General features: G+C 43.7%; 1 protein-coding gene across 3 annotated transcripts; it reads left to right on the plus strand.

The window, feature by feature from the left end:
• The first annotated feature begins 285 nt into the window (after positions 1–285).
• nab1b (NGFI-A binding protein 1b (EGR1 binding protein 1)) lies at positions 286–16,361 on the plus strand. 3 transcript variants are annotated; one of them, XM_067501573.1, is made up of 8 exons: positions 286–844; positions 5,812–6,614; positions 6,740–6,873; positions 7,244–7,295; positions 8,697–8,816; positions 10,718–10,886; positions 13,585–13,767; positions 13,903–14,099. In XM_067501573.1, exons 2-8 carry the CDS (start codon positions 5,814–5,816, stop codon positions 13,926–13,928), a joined length of 1,485 nt encoding a protein of 494 aa, XP_067357674.1. In that variant the 5' UTR covers positions 286–844; positions 5,812–5,813; the 3' UTR covers positions 13,929–14,099. The 3 variants fall into 3 exon arrangements, with proteins under 3 accessions (XP_067357674.1, XP_067357673.1, XP_067357672.1); XM_067501572.1 differs by having other exon boundaries at positions 287–438; positions 13,970–16,361; XM_067501571.1 differs by having other exon boundaries at positions 289–844; positions 13,970–16,361.
• The last annotated feature ends 3,191 nt before the right edge of the window (positions 16,362–19,552 follow it).

Genomic DNA, 19,552 nt, shown 5'->3' on the forward strand with positions numbered 1-19,552 from the left:
ACTTCAGAATATCCACCTTATTTAACAGACATTTGACGTATTTGTGAACCAGCAGCAGCATTACAAGTATCACATAATCCGACCCACCGTGAAACACAAAAGCATACATATCCGAAATGTGTAAAGTAATTAAAATGGCTCATTATTATCTTAAAAACGGGCACAAATTAGCCCCAAATACTTGACAACTCATCCGTAATCTCATTATAATCGGATTGACTTTTAGTTTGATAACGCGGCCGGAAGTGTTGAAGTTACGAATGCGCGTGATTTGACGGTGATGAAAAGTGCAGGGGAGTGGAGAGACGCTGGGAGAGGAGTCAAACACTCACACGCTCTCTCTCACAAACACACACACACACTCACACACACTCATCATACTCACACACACGCAACACACACTTTGGGGGAGAAAGACGCACCAGAAGACGCACGAAGGTCAGCGGGGTTTTTTTTGTTGTTGTTGTTGTTGTTTGTACCCATACTCTGCGCTTTCAGTCGCTCTTCTGTCCACGGAAGGAGACAGAAAAAAAAAAAAGTTTCCAGAGAGGACACGAACCGAGAGGACAGGAGAGGAGAGGAGTGTCGCTCGGCGTGAGAGCAGGCAGAGACAAGCAGACGCTCTTTGGCTTCTCTGGGAAACGATTTCCCAATTCCGCCGCCGATTTGGAGCTTTTGAATTTCACGCGCACCGCTCGCGCCGTGGGAGCTCTTCCGTGCGGAAATTGCACAAATTGACTCCCGGCCTTTGTGTTGACAAGCGGGAGAAGAAGGACAAGGAGAACGAGGAGCAGAGGAACCGGACAAGGGCGGACCGAAGGGGGCCAGAAAAAAAAGTCACCAGGTAGGAGCGCTGACAAGCGGATTTAATCCCGTTTCTGCTGCTGCTTATTGTCGCCACTACACGGCCATGTCTTGCAAAGATAGCGTGTCACAAAATGTGTCAGATGCTTAGAAATAGCACGGAGAGTCATGTAAAGTCACCTCTCAGCAGCCCAAACTCCTCGGAGGAGCCTTACGGCCAGAACCAAACTGGCAACGTTTTCGCTGTGGAGCAGTCGACTGGAGTCTCACGGTAGAGAGATGGGTCAAGGCACCACACGCTGCCGTACACTCATCATTAAACACCCGCACGCCCTTCCCTGCTCTGTTATAGCACAATATTCACACTCCAAGACATGGAAATGGCTCAAAGGAATTTTAGAGTGAGCGTAAAAAGCAGCCAAATGCTGTTAGAGGCTCTTCAAAGCTTTGGTATGAAACTACATAAATACTAAAAGAGACGCAGATGCCTTGAAGCCCAATTATAGCCCCTTTGAAGCTTACTGTGCGGGAGAAACGTGAATTATAGCCCCTAAAAGGACGTCTGGCTGCTGTGCTCTGAGGGTCATTGCACAAATGTTGCCATAAATCGCAGCTTGTGTGTCATTTTCTATGTGCTGTAGAGCAATTTCAGCATTATTCATTCAACGATTTGCCCGAACGCCACGGTTCCGTTGTTTTAAAGCTCCCACATGAGGTCACAGTGATGATTACAGCGTTACTGTTCCACATTGAGAAACTGGGAAATTCCTCCTGAATCACAGTGAAATCTGTGTATTCCTCGATTTTGTGATGGAGGTGCTGCTGCGAGGCACTTCACCTGGAGAAACACGCACCGGGCTTTGTCTCTGCCACCGGTGCTGTGGTGCCAGCGCACGCCTCGCTTCTCAGGGTGAAAAGTCAAACTCGCTAAACTTGCTCTGTGAAGAAGGACTCCAATTAGTCCATCACGCACACACACACACACACACCTGCTGTGAGAAAGGTGGAAGGCTGGTAGGTATCAGTCTGACAGGGCTGGTGCAGACAGAACATAACAGAAACTGGTGAAGCTGATTTCTCTGATGGGTTTAGTCACTGGACACAGGTGTGTGTTGGCAGCTGCTCACACACGGCCGAAAATACCGTTTGTAACAAATGTCACGGCCTCTGTTAGACGTGTGGGCGCCACAAATAGGTCCCTTCATTGTTGGCTGATTTCTGAGGCCTTGGCCACATGTTCACTTTGGTGTCACACATCTCAAACAAGAGCACATTCTCACACTTGAAAATCCAGAACTAAAACAGTTTTGTCATTGTTGCTTGAAAAAAAAAAATTACCTTTATCATCAGATTAGTGGCCAGTTCCTCCAGCTACATGTAAATGTCATTGTGTAGATGCAGCTGTGCTTCATGCACTCTAAAAACCTTCTTCTTGCAGTTTTTTTTGTTGTTGTTGTTGTTACTGTACCAAAGCAGTGATTGGACAGTCAGACCCTCTTCATGCAGTGATTGGCTGAGGCCTGTTTCCCAAAAAGCACTGCAACAATGAAGCTGTTAGAAACGATAGTTAGCTAACGAGTGACTCCTACACACAGTCCGGGTGTCTCAGGATGATCCAGAGGAACCAGAAACAACCTGGATGATTTACATTTTTATTATTCATTACGTCTAAAAGAGTCAGTATCTTCTCTTTTTGTCACACGTTTACTTTCTCTTTTCGTTGCTGGTGTTTAGCTCCTCACACTTGAAAACGTCACTTGTGATTAACAAGAGAAGACTTGTGTCGCTGCTTGGTTCTAAGTCGATGGGACTTTCAGAAGCCCACTCAGGTTTGTTTTGACGGGTATACAGTGATACCTGAAGACGGAAGAGCGAGGTGAAATGTTCAGCAGTTCACAGAGAGTCGGTGCAATGTCACACTCACCAGTGCTGGCGGAATCATTCTTGGAACATGCTAACAGCGGCCGTTGTGAGGCAATGCGCATGTCACCACACCATAAAAAACGCCATCCATTACCGATCAAGCAAACGCCCAGGGGCCCTCTGACCTCTTGCGCCAGTGTTAATGTCTCTGGTTTAAAAGTTGCAGAGCTCCAATATTAGACGCACAAAGAAGGAAGTAATGCATATAAAGATATGACACAATAACCAAAAGAGACACAAGCATGACATCAAAATAGAATAAAAAACACAAGACGTGATGGCTTTATTTGTAGTCAGCTTCTCTCTCTCTCTTGTCTGTCTTTCCAGTCCGGCAGTCCTATGGGTGGGGGGGCTGCCTTTCACCTGTCTGTGGCCAGGGGCCCATCTTCTTCTCCTCCTTCAGTGCTCTTTCGTTTCCGTGCCGCTTTCCTGGTTCGTCAGATGTTTTGTTGACGTGACGATGCAGCGTGTCGCGGATCCCTAAATCAAAGCTGCTGGTGTGGACACGTCTCACAGCTGGTTGTGTTTTTCCCTCAAATTTGTCAACTTTTGTCCACACGCGTTCCTAAAATATGCCCCTGTTCTCAGCGAACATGCACACGTCTAGACTGTGGTTGGCTGTTATAAGGTTTATTGGAGCTGCGTATGATACAGCTGCTGCTCACTTGTAAGTTCCCATGATAAATAAAGAGAGTAAATGAGAGGAGTATTGATATATTTTTCCACCCTAATGCTGCTCATTAATCTGACTTTATTGAGTCTAAAACATGTCAGCTTGGACATGCGTGACCTTTTGTCACGTATGCAGTTGAACGGTCAGTTTTTCCTGCGTTTTTACCCGAGTTGGATGTCGTATCTCTGCTGTAGCTGATGTCTTCCCCTGCTCGACTCTTTTCCCACGGTCATTTCACCCATCCCAACGCTTTCACTCCAGTTTGCCACAGTATGTTTCAAATGACACGAGCAGCACCGGTGGAAATTCTGCAAGTCCTCAGGCCACTGATGGAGTTTGTCTTGGCTAATTCGACAACATCTCCTCACGTGCTGCTGCGGTGTCATTGATTTTCAGTATGATTCCATCTGAGAATTAAGCTTGTGTCAGGTGCCAGATGTGACGCGGCGGCGTCCATGTTTGAATGGAAGTTGTCAATAATGAATTTACAATACAATAAAACAATAAATTTAATGCAAACTTGGTCACTTTGCTCCAAATCAAAGAAATGGGCTCACACAGACATTTATACTGCTCCTACAAATCCAGCCCTGGAGCACAGTCTTCCTCAACAATATGAGGTACAGTGCTCCAATTGTCTGGACAAGGATTTTAATCATGAGGAATATTCTCGTTTATTTAACTTGTCTGGTTTTAGAAGCATTAAGGGACAGAATTTCCCACAAATCCAAGACCATGACAGGCTCAAGTTGGGCAAACCGAGGCCAGAAACTCATATTTTGGTTATACACATGCCTGTATGTGTATATTACTGAGTTAAAATGAGAAAATCTCCTTAAATTACACTCACTGAGCCCACTTTGTGTTGTTACTTCAATCACAGTTGACACTGCGATGGCACAAAGTACCCGTGTGCTAACTGCTTTCAACCGAGGGCTTTTTGTTGTAATCACATATAAGCTCCATTAAAACATATTTCTATGCTCTCCAGTTTGTCCTGGAGTTAAACCTGCAGCAGAAAAAAGACGTTTGACAGATGATATTAGGAGTGAGCGTGGGTGGATGAGAGAGAAACCAACAGTTACAATGCCTTATTACAGTGGCTGCTGCTGCTTCGGTGCAAGCTGTAGTTTCTCTAAATGCTATCGACTAAATTGTTGTGCTTCTTTTCATTTTTCAAGTGCTGTAGTCGATGCTCATTTAAATTAGAAAGCGAGCAGTAAACTGGAAACTGGAGAGATTACACTGAGTTACAGTGTAAGTGAGTTTGGAAGTGAGCTGAATGGATCCACAGACATTACAGCAACCTGTTAAAACTCCCTTTTGTTGCGGGTCTGCTTGCTGGAGACTTGTATGTTGGTGAATCAGCAACAGTGGGAATTTGTAGTATTAGTACAAATAAAAGCAAAGTCTTGGTATTCTCTAAGGCAGCCTTTGTCATTTTCCCTGCTCTCTCAGGCTACGTCGAGGCCTGCCTGGCTCTCCGGGCCTATTCTGGGCGAGGCGAGCCCACCACCTACACATCCTGCAGGGGTGGAGAGAGGCATGTGGTCCTCCCAGCAACTCAGGCCTGTTGACTGCCACTCCTCTGTTAGCTAGGCCTCCGCAGGGCCTCACATGCACATAGGAAGAGACAAAAACAAGCCTCTTTCAGATCTCTGCTGTTGTTTCCCCCAGTTTAAGGAGGAGAGTGACAAAAAGTGTTGCGCAGATTTGAGGGCTTCGGCTTTGTAGTGAATCCATCAATAAAAACCAGTCTGCCAGAACAAACCAAGCAGAAAAAAATGCATTCATAAGGTTGTGCATGTAGGCACACATCAGCCGCCGCTCATTTAGCCTCACAGAAAGGCCTGGAACCCATGCTCACGTCCACACGGCTAAAAGGACGTCAATCACCGAACAGCTGAAACAGTGGAAATCCCACTGTTTCAGCTCAAAATGAGTCATTCTTGATGGGAAAGTTGTCCATCAAGTCACCATATTCAACCTGATGAACTTATATGATCACTCCCGAATGTACGTCCTGAGTGGATCAGACTCTCTCACTTATCCTTCAGGGACTACTTGTTTTTTCTCGCCACCTTGTGCTCAGCACTGGGGCGGATTTCAGGCCCTAAAGTCAGTATTTTACTTAACTGACATTTCTGCAACACCTAATACAATTTACATTTTCACAGAGGTCACCAGCTTGAGCGGGGAAAGTCTGGCTAAAATGTCCCTATCGTGTCTGCAGTAAATATGAAGGTGCTGCTTTGGGTTAGCTTAGCTTAGCAGGAAGGCCGGAAACAAAGCGAAACTAGTAGCCTAATAGCTAAGACACCTCTAACTACCTTTAAACTGCAACCTTTTCAAGCTCAGTACTTTAGTCACATTTACCCTGAGGTTGTATTAACTTGTGCGTCCTCTTTTAGGTATGGCAGCGGTGTTGCCGAGAACACTGGGTGAGCTGCAGCTCTACAGGATCCTGCAGCGGGCCAACTTGCTCTACTACTACGAGGCCTTCATTCAGCAGGGCGGCGACGACGTGCAGCAGCTGTGCGAAGCTGGCGAGGAGGAGTTCTTGGAGATCATGGCCCTCGTCGGCATGGCCAGCAAGCCGCTGCACGTGCGCCGCCTGCAGAAGGCCCTGCGCGACTGGGTCACCAACCCAGCCATCTTCAACCAGCCGCTCACGTCGCTGCCCGTCTGCAGCATCCCCGTCTACAAACTGCCCGAGGGCTCGCCCACGCTGCTCAGCGCCCAGGACAGAGCCAACACCGCCAGTGTCAAGATGCCCAAAGGCGTAGCGGCCGCCTGCTCCGACCCAGGAAAGCTGGACGTGGCGCGAGAGAAGGTATCGGCCGGGTCCCCCCTGCAGGGCAGCAGCGAGGCTCGCTTCTGGTCGGGCCACAGCAACGACAGCGAGCACAGCCTGTCACCGTCAGACCTCGGCTCCCCGTCCTCACCGAGGGACGCTCTAGAGGCTCTAGACGCTGCGGCCGTCCAGTCGGTCCTAGAGTGTGTAGACAGGATGGCACCAGGACTCGCTAAAACAGATCTGGCTGAGGTCAAAGAGCAGCTGAAGAACAACAAAAAGCTTGCAAAGATGATTGGACACATCTTTGACATGAGCGACGATGATCCACGGAAAGAGGAGGAAATCCGTAAATACAGCGCCATCTATGGACGCTTTGACTCCAAGAGGAGGGACGGCAAACACCTGACGCTGCACGAGGTTGATAAATCCACTCTTCACTTAATTCACACGCTTTACAAAATGTTTGCCGAATGAACGTCTCCTCTGGGAGGCCTGTGTTTTTGTGTGTGTCCCAAACTGACTCATTCGTGTTTGACGTGTAGCTGACAGTGAACGAAGCAGCGGCTCAGCTCTGTATGAGGGACATGGCTCTGCTGACACGTCGGGACGAGCTGTTCGGACTCGCCCGCCAGATTTCCAGAGAGGTCACCTACAAATACACCTATCGCACGAGCAAGTAAGAGCCAGCACACACATTTTTCTGCTGTTGCATTCTCTGTCATCGGTTTAGTTACCTATTGATCTGCCTACAGGCACAGCTTATGTTTCTAAACATAAATATTAACATTTCCACGTGAAAATGTCCGCCTTATCTTTAGCCTTTACTTTAAAGAAAAATAAATAAATATTTTACTTTAAATATTAAAGTAATTCGGAACTTGAAAAATGGATCAGAGCAGTTGTCTCCTTTGATTTTCGTTTATCACTGGTGTCTCTTTAATGGCTAGCGTCCATTTAGATGAAGGCTTTAGAGTCATGAGCAGACTTTAAATAAAACTCAAGGTTTGTATAAATGTTTAAATGAATGTCCTGGTGCTTCTCTGCAGGTCTCGCTGTGGAGACAGAGACGAGCCGTCCCCCAAAAGGATTAAGACAGAGGTAGGTTCAGCAGTGAGATTCAGTCCTTGCTGGATTGTGCTGGTGTTATATAATTCAGGCTTTGATTGGAAGCGTCTGATGCTTTTTTTTTGTCTTACTTTTATGTTTTTATATATTTACTTTAAATATGTTGCTAATTTGCTTTATTTAATTTTATCTTTAAATTTTTGTTTTGTTTCATGCAAATTATATGTTTTATTTATATATTCTTTTTACTTTATGTATTTTTAATGTTTTTTCTTTTAATTTGTATTATGTATTTAGTATTTATACGCATAGAAAAACCACTTCATGCATTTTCTGTGCTGTAGTCGAGTGGCTGTCCTCGCTCATGATAACCACCCATTTCTTCTTCTGCTTGTCTCGTACAAACCACAAACATAAAATGCATCGCTTCCTGTGTGAAAGAGCAGTATTTGAAACCACAAATGGGATTTTTTATATATTTTTCTGCACTGGATATCTGATTTCAAACTACCTTTTGGATGCTTGTACACTGGTTGTTTTTTTTTTTTTTTTTTTTTTAATAATTCGTAAAGACTTGTAACTTGTGAAGACACAGCTCGGGCAGATGAAGCTCCTCTGTGTGTAGTTATCAGAGGCTGAATGGACAGAGCAGAAACAGCCTTGAACAGAGAACAAAGCCATCTCTCAGCGTTCATCTCCTGACACACTTGGCTGAGAGTTGTGAATGGCTCCTCTCAGTTTGGAAACCGTTGATCGAAAACATGTGGTGGCTGCGAACTGTGTAGGGATTTTAACCACGACGCAGAGCCGCAGATGAACCGACACCTGCTCACTAAAACTATTCTGAGCTCCTTGAGGGGTGGGGGTGGGGAGAGAGGAAGGGAGGGGGGATTTTCTGTTCTGAAGAAACAGAAAATCTCCAAAAAATTCCAGATTGTTGTGTCTATGAAGAAAGATAAACGTATGTAGTCATAGGTAGTAGTATTGTTTTTAGGGTTTGCTCTTTTAAAACAAAAGGGACAACAAAAAAGATATTGATATTCTTACATTGTTACATTACAATGTATAAACAACTAAGACAACTAGAAATATTGAAAATCAAAATCATTTCAAAAAAGACATACAGTAAATACATCCTTAGTCACAATAATACATAGGAGGTTTTACATTATTCTTCAAAGTATAAACTGACAAATATCAGTCAAATCGTGTGTCGAGTTGTGGAAGGTTAACTTAACAAAATGGTCAAAGACGGTATCGAGGACATGTCCTCGCTGTCGTTTCAAATCTGGCCTTTAATTTCTATTATCTGACTTTTAAGTGTCAAATAAAAATAAAAAAATCCCTAAATGTTCCTCTATAAATATGCCGGACAGTGATGGAATTATAGATAAAAGACATAACCTTAGCTCTCTCTGTTTTCGACGCCTCCAGGAGAACTTCTTCGACATCCAGGAGGCACTGCAGGCCATTCACATGAGGCAGGAGATGCTGAGGGAGCAGCTGGCCTGTGCCAAGTCAAAAGGGGAGGAAACTGTCGGACGAAACCTGCAGGTTGGTAAACAAATGAATTAAAAAAAAAAAACAGTTTCAGTGTGTTACCGCACACCACATTGTCAGCGAGGTGGGAGGACATTCAGGACATTTGGGGAGTGAATCATTGTGTACAGTTCAATGTCTGGAACAATTCAATTTTAATTCTAGGAGAATGTAACATAACAGATAACTAAGGAGTTATAGCCTCAGAAGGTGTTGTGGGGGCGGCAGTGGCTCATTTGGTAGAGCGGCCGCCTACCGACTGTAGGGTCAGAGGTTCTCGGCCACATGTCGAAGTGTCCCTGGACACTGAACCCCCAACAGCCCATCTCCATCCCCAGCCGTGCAGCACCGGTCCCAAGTCCAGTAGAAATTGGGGAGGCGTAAAAACTGTGCCAAATCAACATGCGGACAATGATCCGCTGCGGCGACCATGAACTCACAGGATAAACCGAAAGGACAAAAAAAAAAAGCAAAAAGCCTGATAAGCTGTTGTAGCAATAAGGGATAATGTTAAAAGTCTGCACCAGCAAATGTTATTTGTTTCTTGCTGCCTTCACCAAACTTCATTGCAATTTCCCACGTTTTAGAAAATACACCGGTGCTGCTTACCATTTGACATAAATAATTTTCTTATTACTAAGTGGCACATTACTAGCTTTCAAATGACCTTCACAAACTGCAGTTGCTTTGCTTATTTTGCAGCAGCGCCGAGCGAGATGATTTGTTTTTTCCAAGGTCAAGATTGAAATGCAGCCCTCTCTCATGTGTACTCCTGCCTTAAGCCCTCGTGGATCGTACAATGTTATATTAAAAGGAGAAACAACACAAGTCACCAATGAACACGATGCCTCTTTACTGTATGACCGAAAGCTCAGCACATATGGTGACAGATCTCCACGTTAGCAGATGTTTGTGGCAGCAGGATCAAGTTTGATCCTAGCAATGGTCTTTATTGGTTTCCATGCTGCTGCTGCTGCTGCTGCTGCTGCTGCTGGTGCTCAGCCTTGTTCCTAATTAAAGCTGGAGTGTAGGAGGAGAGCTTTATGATAACTCATTACCCAGGGAACACGCTCACGTGAACTTGCCACTCCTTCACTTCTTCGCTGTGAACACATGTATTCTGGCTAATCAGTGTGCGTCAGTCACTGCAGCTACACTTGTCATTTTGATGTGATTTCTAGAAATTTCATTGAGAAGAAGAAGAGGAAGAGATTTCATGCTGCGTTGACACCGCGGGCCGTTTGAGACGCTTAATAATTTAAAGCGACACTGATGTGCAGACTGACAATGAGCACGCGTCACTGCTGGTTTTATCGCCGCACATGTCAGTTCAGGTTTTTGTGAAAGTGAGCCGTTTGTCATTTGCCGTCATTCGTCCTCCATGCTAGTGCGCGCTGACATTAGATGGATGTCGTTTGATGTGGTCAGTGCAGCGGGAGCTTTTAAAATTAAATACAGCAACTAAACATTAAAGCAAATTCATAATGTGAAATATACATTTTATTATATTATTCTACGTTTGAAGTCATAACAGGTTTGCCATATTTAATTTCCATCTACTTGTGGGTGTAAACATGAGGTCTTTTAAAAGTATTAAATAGTTATTCTGCACAAATTTTGCATTTTTATTTATTTTTTCAGATGACTATAATTTTGTACAGTGATTATAATTTATAATAAATTGAAAACAGTTTCTAATGTTATACGTTTACTGATACGTCATCATATTAAAAATATTTGTTGATGATATGTGTTTATTGATGACGGTGGGATGTTTTTACTGCAGTCCAGTATATCTGTGGGTTCTCTCATTTCTCTGTCAGCAGTAACTCTAACTCTGTTTAATGATCATCAGATATGATCATTGTGGTTGGATTATCTGCAAAAAAGTTAAAATCCGTGCTTTCCTGCATCAGATGCAGCTGGAGCGTCTGCTGGCGAGGCAGATGGAGATCCTGCAGGACGCCGCCGTTCAGGAGCGACTCCAAGCTCTGGACTGGAGGATCCCCCCCGCTGCCTTAAAGTACCTCAACGACGCCCAGAACACCAACGGAGCCGCCGCCGACGCCAGCAGAGACAACCAGGGTAGGACACGCACTCACTGTTAGTTTTCTCCCGTTTAACTTGCTGTAAAGTGAAATTAGCTCTACTACAGTTAGTCCTCGTCTAAATTTAGATTCATGTGATCAACAGCTAAAGCCAAAACAAATCTGCAAGATGATTAGTTTTCACAGGGGCCTCACTTAGGACCTGCCTCATACGTTGCTCAGGATACTTCCTGCCTTCCTGCGTGTTTGTATTTTAACCTTTGATGGGGCCTGTGGATGGATGAAGTTGGACAGACATTATATGGGAGCGTATTGGTTAAATTTCAGACGGATCAGCTGTGTTGCAGTTTCAGCAGGTTCTCAGTACCTGCTGAATCGCTCCCGAGTCCTCAGTGGTCAGGAGGTTGGATGTTTTGCTCGGCTGTCCAGCAGCATGAGCATGAGCTTCACAAACGATCCATCCTTTACATCTTCCATAGGTTCTTTCTTCTTCTTTGTCTTTGTTAATCGTAGAATCAACAAAAAGCGGCGCCGTTCATCTCACTGTGTTTGGAGAAACGTGAACATAACGGGCTTCGTGTTCGATCCACTGACCTGTACAGTGTGAGCACAGAGATTCTGTGGCTGCAGTTGTTTGACATTTCTTACGAAATGTATTTAAAAAAGCAGGGTCCACCCATCTTAAGTGTCTGAAATGTTACCTTTGAAAGACATCCAGAGCCGTGATGCACCGGGGTAACCGGTGAGTAACCGGGGAGAAATTCTTCTGAAACACCAGTTGAAACTACGTCCAGTAAAACTTGTTATGTCTGAGTCCACAGAACTGCAAGTCTGTGGAACAGAGCTGCTAATGTGACCAAAAACATGCTTTGTTTGACTCGACCTGGAATAGCTCCAGCATCGTTTAGGCCAAATGCTACTTGTTTCCAATCGGGGGCAAGCATCCAGCAGTAGCACAACGAGCTGCCCCATTGTTGGTCTTTAGGCTCAACAGGACCCAAACGGGCTGAATCTGAGCCTAATGTGATCTTTTTTGGATTGCAGCAGTTATTTGGTGTTGTAAATGGCACAGGATGTGTGCGACGTTGCTCTGTGGATGGAAACAACACCTATAGGTGCCGACTTTCCACACCCAGAAGTGGCAGCTGTCACTTTTTTCTCCTGCTCTGACTTCTCAAACGCAGAGTGGGGAGGAAGAAGAGAGCATCATTATTCAGGATCTTACTTCTCCTCTGGGCCCCATCTCATTTTCATCCTTTTCCTCCCTCACCCACTCCCGACAGCTCATTATATCGCTGTTCCCACAAATCCCACAATGCACCTGTAATTATCACTCCCACGCCTGTTTACCTCCAGCCAGTTGCCCGGAGGGGGGCGTCTCTCTCTCTCTCTCTCCCTCTCTCTGTCTCTCTCTCGCTCTCTCTCTCTCTCTGTGTGTGTCTGTCTACCTCTCTCTCTCCTCCCCCTCTTGTTCTCTGCTTCCTCTTTCTCCTCTTATGTCCCTTTTGGTTTTGTCTTTCTGTCATTTGTCATTTCTTTCCTCTGTCATGTCCTCTGCTTGATTTTGCCTCTCTCCTGCAAACCAGTTTTTCATTGTCCTTCATTTTCAGTTTTTATTCCTGCCCGTGTTTTAATTCTCATAATTATTTCATTAACAAGTAAATGTCAACACAAGTCAGTGTCACACCTGCTTATTGTTTCAACATAATCCTCATGCGTAGCTGTATGAAGTATCGAAGGCCTCGTGTTTTTTTTGTCTACCATCATTATATTTTAGCATATTTTCCAGAAGCAACTGTGCAGCTATTTTAAAAATTAGTTAATTGTTTGTTAAGGAAACATTGGACATTTTACCTGCTTTAATTTTCACTGTTTTTGACTTTGCAGTCATATCTACAGACTGAAAGTAAAGTAAAAACACAAAACTATGAATTTGGACAGTGAGTCACAAAGTCCAACTTATTGATTGACCCACATTGGTTCATCCTTCACCCCTGAAATAACTGAGATGATACAAACCTGAGCAGTAAAAAATCTGAGCAGCTAAAATCATGTATACAGTGAAAGGAAAGTTTCCTATTCTATATAAACCTACCACAAACCAGGTTAAGATATCAATGTGCAGTACTAGTGTGCATGTAAAGCCAATAACAAGCTCTAAAATAAAGAATAAATGTAGTAAATAGAGCAGTGCAGAAAATACTGAAAAATATTCCCCCTCTCTCTCTGTCTTTGTTTCCTTCTTGATCTCGAAGGGAATAAAAGGCAAACACAAGGGATCAGCAGCTTAAAACACAAACACAGGCTGTGTTACCACCGAGCATAATGAATATGTAAAACAAAGCCAGCATTGGAACATCTGGACTGATGTTTGGCTTTGTTTCCTGGTTTTATTTCACTTCAGTCTGATAGATGGTAGATTTTATTTCTTACAGTAACAAAGTAAACACAGTAACACAATAAATCAGTAGGTTTATTTTATTATTTGCTATTTCACATCTGGGCCAGATTAAATCTTTGTATTATCTTTTTAAATTTTTCCTGGATTTCATTTGTTGCTATGGTGTCTGTTCATTTTGTTTTTGTATGTGATAAACAATAAAACAACGTCAAGATTTTTTTAACTTAACCCTCGGGAGTCGTTGGCAGAAATGCACATGCACATTTAGGTTTTTCTGGTATAAAATTCTTATGAATAATAAATTCATATAAACAATTTTCTTTCTGTTTTTAAGATGAACGACCAATCAATCTGCGGGTGGTTAGTCAAAGCATGCAGGAAGGGGACCTCCCATTGGGCAAGCAACTAGCCAATGAACTGAAGCGCCATCACAACCACAGCAACAACAACAACAACAACAACAACAGCAACACCAACAGCAACAGCAACACAGAGGAGACCAAAACACCAGCAACAGGTTAGTGATGTTAGACATGTAGCTGCAGCTAATTTCAGAGTAACTAAGGCCAAAGTAATTTTCCCAGGAACACTTTGAGGGTTAAGGTGCATAAATCTGCCAGCATCAAATGTGTCCAATATGTATGTTTTTTAGTTTCCCGAAGGCTTTGTGCTGCATAAACCTCTTTGGTGATGATACCACCTTCTATCTTTGTCTTCAGAAAATGGGACGTCTCAGCGGACGTCCAGCAACACAGAGAAGAAGACCATCAAATCAGAACCAGAAGACTCCACATAGTGCCTCTCGCCTCATCCACCCACCACCCGACCCCCCTCGTACCCACCCCCAAATCATCCTACTCACACTTGACAGTATGCAGTTATTACCCGTCAATAGATACTAAGCAAGCACAGCCACATTAGAGCCTTAACAACCAATGTTGCCTCATGAATAGAATTTATTTTTCTTTGATTTTGTTCTTTTTTTTTCTTTTCTTTGTTTGTTTTCAAGGGTATTTGCCAAAGCACCTAGAGAGCATGGCGAGAAATCCCTCAGTGCTCTGCAGGTCTTTGTCTGTTGATTCACTGTACATGTAAGATGTACATGTAATTTAAGGTTGATCTGTTGTAGACATTTTTATACTCCTTACCTCTGCCTGGGTGTTATTTGTGTTGCTTTCGTTGGACAGCCAGGTTGCAGGCTGTGATGCTGGGGCTGAGTCTTAACCCAAACGCAGATTCAGAGATGGAACAAAAGCTGTTGCAAGTTCAGCATGTAGGTAACACTTTGCATGACGACCATAAACAGTTAAAGGTGCCCTCATGCACTTGCACTTTAACACCTAAAACGTTCCATACAGGCAGGCGAACATTTGCGCGTTCAGCACATGGAAACATTTCACTGGGCAAACTATAACTTCGATCAAGAGCAACAACAGCCAACGACGGAACGGCGTTGGGTTGGCAGCTTGTCAGCAGACGTCCTCTGAGCCTTCGTCTTTCTCCCAGATCCGACTTAAACGTTTGCATTTGTACTGTAACTCCAAACAAAAGAATAAAGGTACTGTAGGGAGATTGAGTTGGGATTCAGCCCCTCTAGCAGGTGAATTTTTGTCGTTGCTCACTTTAAATGGGAAAACAGAAGAGGTGGGATTAATCCTTCCTTCCTCGCTCTTGTCTTGTGTATATTTATGGGAGGTAATTTAAGAAGAGGATGTATAGGAGCTGTTGTGGAAAAACAGCAGGGGATCTCTGTCATTCGTCTTGGCAGGATGACTGGGCTGGCATGCCGGAGGCCGAGCTAATTGGTTCATTTCACTTTGTAATTTAGCAAAACACTGCTGTTGAACCGAAACCATGCATCTGCAAACAGGGAGTATTTTAGGAATAAAGAGATTCCTGTGTGGCTTTTAGAACTAGTCCGACAAGCTTTCACGTGGCCCTGCAGGTCATAAAAATCTGTTCAATATGGAAACTTCCAACTGAAGACACAATGCGATAACAAATGTTGCAGATTTGTGGTTTTTCAGCAATGGCAGAAAAAAAGCAGAAGTCTTGTTTATTGCTGTTGTTTGCGGAGCAGCAGCCTGGGGTCTGTAAATAATTCCACGATAACAAGTAGTGCTAGCCTAATCTCTCCACCAGGGTTTTCCTTTGTCGAGTGTAACTTTGCTGTAGATTTTTGGTGTCAATACAGTGTTTATGTATGTAGAGCAAACTCAAAAAAAAAAAAAAAAAAGACATCCTGTCATCGAGGAAAAAAATACAACAGTGCAAAGTGTCTGGTATATAAATACACGCTTTACATGATGATAATGTTTGATTAGCCTTAGCTCTTAACAGTGTTTAATCCACCTGTGATTGCCATCTGTGCATATTTCAAAGATGTGCTTTTGATGTTTAGAGGTAGATACATAACGATAAACTGTGTTTTTATGTGTTCGCCACTCTGTGTAAATATGTCTCTTTGGTCCAAAGTGATGATAATGTCCAGACAATTTGGTCTAACTCTCATTCCCCCCCTACTCCCTGCAGATAGTTTAGTCTCACTCAGCGTAATGACAGACCAATGCAATATTTATGTAAGTAATAAGTCTCTTTGCATACTCTATGGGTCCATCGTTTTGTCACGTGCTCAGTAACTGTACGTCTGTCACAAATTCCAGGGTGGGAAATATTTGTGTCGTCTCACTCTTAGTGCACAGAGCACTGTACTCGTATCTAAAGGCATTGTGCTCTTTTTCTTGAAATTCCATGAGGTTGTTTTGTTTCTTTGGCAATAAACTGGTGAGGATGTTGGAGTCGTGATCTGTCGTAAAAGTCGAGCTTGTCCAAGCTGAAGTGGCCGGTAAATTCCGGGGGCACAAAGCCGTCACGGTTCAGGGTTTGTTCTCCAACCCGATTGGCTCAGACTCTGGCCTGCTCGTAGTTAATGACAATGTTTGTGAGAAAAGCGCATGTCTGACCTGCCGTCTCACTGATCACCGTTCTCCTCACTGTTTATTGTAAAGTGATAGATTAGGCTTCACCTAGTTATGCACATGTTTTTTAAACACTAATATATTTTATTTGTTATACAGCACATAAACATTAAACTTTATTTTTTGAACTCTATTGTGTGGTGCGTTCTGTGATAAATCTTGGTACGAAAATGTGACTGTTGACTCGTGATTATAACCCATGAAAAACATCCATTGTGCAGCCAATATTCTATGTTCTATTATTTAATAAAAATCAACACATAACTCAGGAGGATTTATGCTTAGCTAAAAAAAAATGTCCATCTACTCCAGAAACTGGCCTCTTTTTGCCTCATAGTCCATTTATTTAACTGGTCAGCTAATAAAATAGTTACAAATAGTTAACTTTTAATTTAACCATTAGTTTTAGGTAATTTGTTGGGTTAAGGATTAGTTTGTTTAATATATAGTTGATCATTACCAGGATTTGAGTTGTTTACCTTTGCAATTAATGAATCCAATCAGTAACAGATCAACAATTAATAACAAATGACTAATGATTAAGACCTCGTTTCGGGGCAAAATCAAAAACTTGCATGCTAGCTGTACATAATTTCACCAAATAATCCCCATTTGCTGACGTTCACTAACCTTCTGGACCTCAGCGCAGCCTTCGCTGAAAGAGCAGATTAGGATTATTTTGTTAAAGCAGTGTTTCAGAGCTTGAAATACTCAGACAGTTGTTTGGCTTCAGCAGACATTAGCCTGTCGATGTTGCTCGTTGGTGCCATTCCTCAAGTCACAATATGAAGTAAAGTAATAAACGGTACAGACAAGGTCTTTGTAGTCCTGTAATCATAGGTTAGACTTTTAGTAACACTATCATGTAGTCATAATAATGTTTTGCTTGATTATATATTAGCTTCCCGCAGCAAGGAGGAGCTGGAGTTTCAGTGTCTAGCTCAGAAACTGAAGACAGACGTCGCTGGTTTGAATCCTGGTTTGAAGGTCTGAGCTGCTGGGGCACAACAACATCTTTAAAAGTGCCTTTGAGCAAGGCAGCTGCCCCCACTGCGTATGTGCGGGTGCATGCAAACCAAGGTGGAGGCACAGGGAGATTCAGGCACGAAAGGAAACCTGGTTCCTGTGTCTTCTGTTTGTTTTCTTCTCTAGTTTAATCTTACAGAGATGAATCCCTGCACAGGCCATTTGCATCAGCGTCACATCAACACATTGTGAAACTGGCTGGTGACTCACTCTGACGCAGGTCCTTTTCACATACCTCCCATCATCCTCTCTCCCTCCCTCCCTCTCTCTCTCTTTCTCCACTCCCTCCATCCCTCTCTCTTAGCCTCCCCCTCCTCTCTCTCTCTCTCTCTCTCTCTCTTTCTCTCCCGCACACACACATACACACACACAAACACGTAGACAGATTTTCTCTGGAGAATAGCTCAGCTCATGAACACCCACGCCCGTTGCTGTTCACAGTGGCAGCCCTGCTCACCCCTCCCCTCGCTGTCCTCCTCCTCCTCCGGTGCAAGTCACTGATGATGATGTGTTGCCGTGGCAACGGGCTGGAGGTGGGCGGCTCCACGGGCGGTGGGCGGAAGCCAGCCGCTAAGCTGCGTGGGAGGGATCTGCCGAGCGCACCCATCACCCTCATTTTGAAAGGAGCAGGAAGCTGACTGCTTTTGAGAAGGTGTGGGTGTTGGTGAATTATCGCCTCTCCTCCCTGCAGCTTCGTTAGGGATCGCCTTGTTTGTCTCCCTTCCTTCCTTCCTTTGTTTTCGGCTTTGCTGCAGCGTGCAGCGAAAATGCAGCTGCTCATGAGGGATTTCTGTGCAAAATTAAACTTTGAGAGCTGCTGCTGGTTTGAAAAAGCCACATGTGTTCTGCTATCGCTTCACGAGGTTTTCACCAAATGTCTCACGGGCGGACACATGGACGTAAAGGTGTAAAATCCATAAAGAGAAAAGGTTTATAGTTTTACGCTTAGCATGGATATAAAGACCATCTCTCATTGGAGACAAACAGTCCACTGTTCTCTACAGTCTTTCTATTTTCTTCCATATTATGAATCATTTCCTGGCTGTTAGGACCAAGTGAAAATCCATAACATACAGCTTTGGGTGACCGATTATCAAAAATGCCTAAAAACTACACACGCATCCCACAATTTAAATATACACGTATCTGGGGAATGACAGAAATGTTCGGGTCATTCGCATATTAAGTCAGAAAGTCCCAGATAAATTTGAATAAACTATAAATAGACTAAAAGCAATCGCTCAATGTATTGTATTTTTACTCACGCACAGCGCAGAGGTAAGTTCACTTATTGAGAATTTTTGACTCTGTGTATTTACCGCAATATTGAAGATTTCACACCTGTTTGTGATGAGATGGAGACAGATTCAGAGTATCTGACACCATCTGACAGAGAAAGGGTACGACTGTCTCAGATGTTTGGTGGGACCGTTTTAATGCACATCAGCTTCTGGGAAAGTTTAAGAGGTAGATGAAAACCCCTTCGGGTTCAGTGGACACGAGGACATCGTGAACCCGCAGTTAGTAATGTGCATGATGTGTGTAGCTGTGGGGGACAAACGCAAAGATGCAGCGGGAAAATAAGCAGCACAGAAACCCCTAAGTTGCCTTGTGAAAAAGCAAGACAGGTGAACTTTGCGTCACAGTCCCTCCTCATCCCAAAGGTGCACAGCAGGGCTTCAGTTCGAATCACACTATCAATGGCTACAAACTTTGTCCATGAACCTTTAGGCCATTTCATGCCGCACCTACCAAGCTGATAGTCTATTTGAGGTTCTATCCCCCCCCCTCCCTATCTCTGAAGCTTGACCACTCCAAAAAAGGGATTATTTAAATAAAAATGTTGATTCCCGTAGAGCCAGTGGGTACATTGTGTTGGAAGTCCCCTTTATCTCTCATTTGCTCTTAAATCATCATCATCATCATCATTAGTTTCTTGCTGTGGATTTCACCAATGTTTTATCTTCCATGCGAGGCCTCGTTAGTCAGCGCTCATTTATGTCTCTTGTCCGTCTTGGTGCTCCATGTGGGTGCAGTTTTCGCTGACTTTGTTCAGATAAGGTCAGATAAAAGTTGGGAGGCACAGAGAAAAGTCAGCTGGAGAAAAAACACAGAAAATACTTTCCAGTGAGTAATCTCTTTCGTAGGTCGTTATTTTATGCTGGGTGTCAAAATCCACCCACCACGGCCTCAAACGAGGTCAAGACAAACATTAAACCACTGTCTGACTCAGGTCGAATACAGTACGAATAACGCACTATTAGTTACTAATTCTGCCTGTTTGATTTGTCTGCATTA

This window comes from Channa argus, chromosome 4, assembly GCF_033026475.1.
Source record: "Channa argus isolate prfri chromosome 4, Channa argus male v1.0, whole genome shotgun sequence".
NCBI lineage: Eukaryota > Metazoa > Chordata > Actinopteri > Anabantiformes > Channidae > Channa > Channa argus.

Coding starts and splice junctions, on each gene's coding strand:
- nab1b (XM_067501572.1), top strand. CDS start 5,814: ATGGCAGCGGTGTTGCCGAGAACACTGGGTGAGCTGCAGCTCTACAGG. Junction 6,615..6,739: donor AACACCTGACGCTGCACGAG/GTTGATAAATCC, acceptor TTTGACGTGTAG/CTGACAGTGAACGAAGCAGC. Junction 7,296..8,696: donor CCAAAAGGATTAAGACAGAG/GTAGGTTCAGCA, acceptor CGACGCCTCCAG/GAGAACTTCTTCGACATCCA.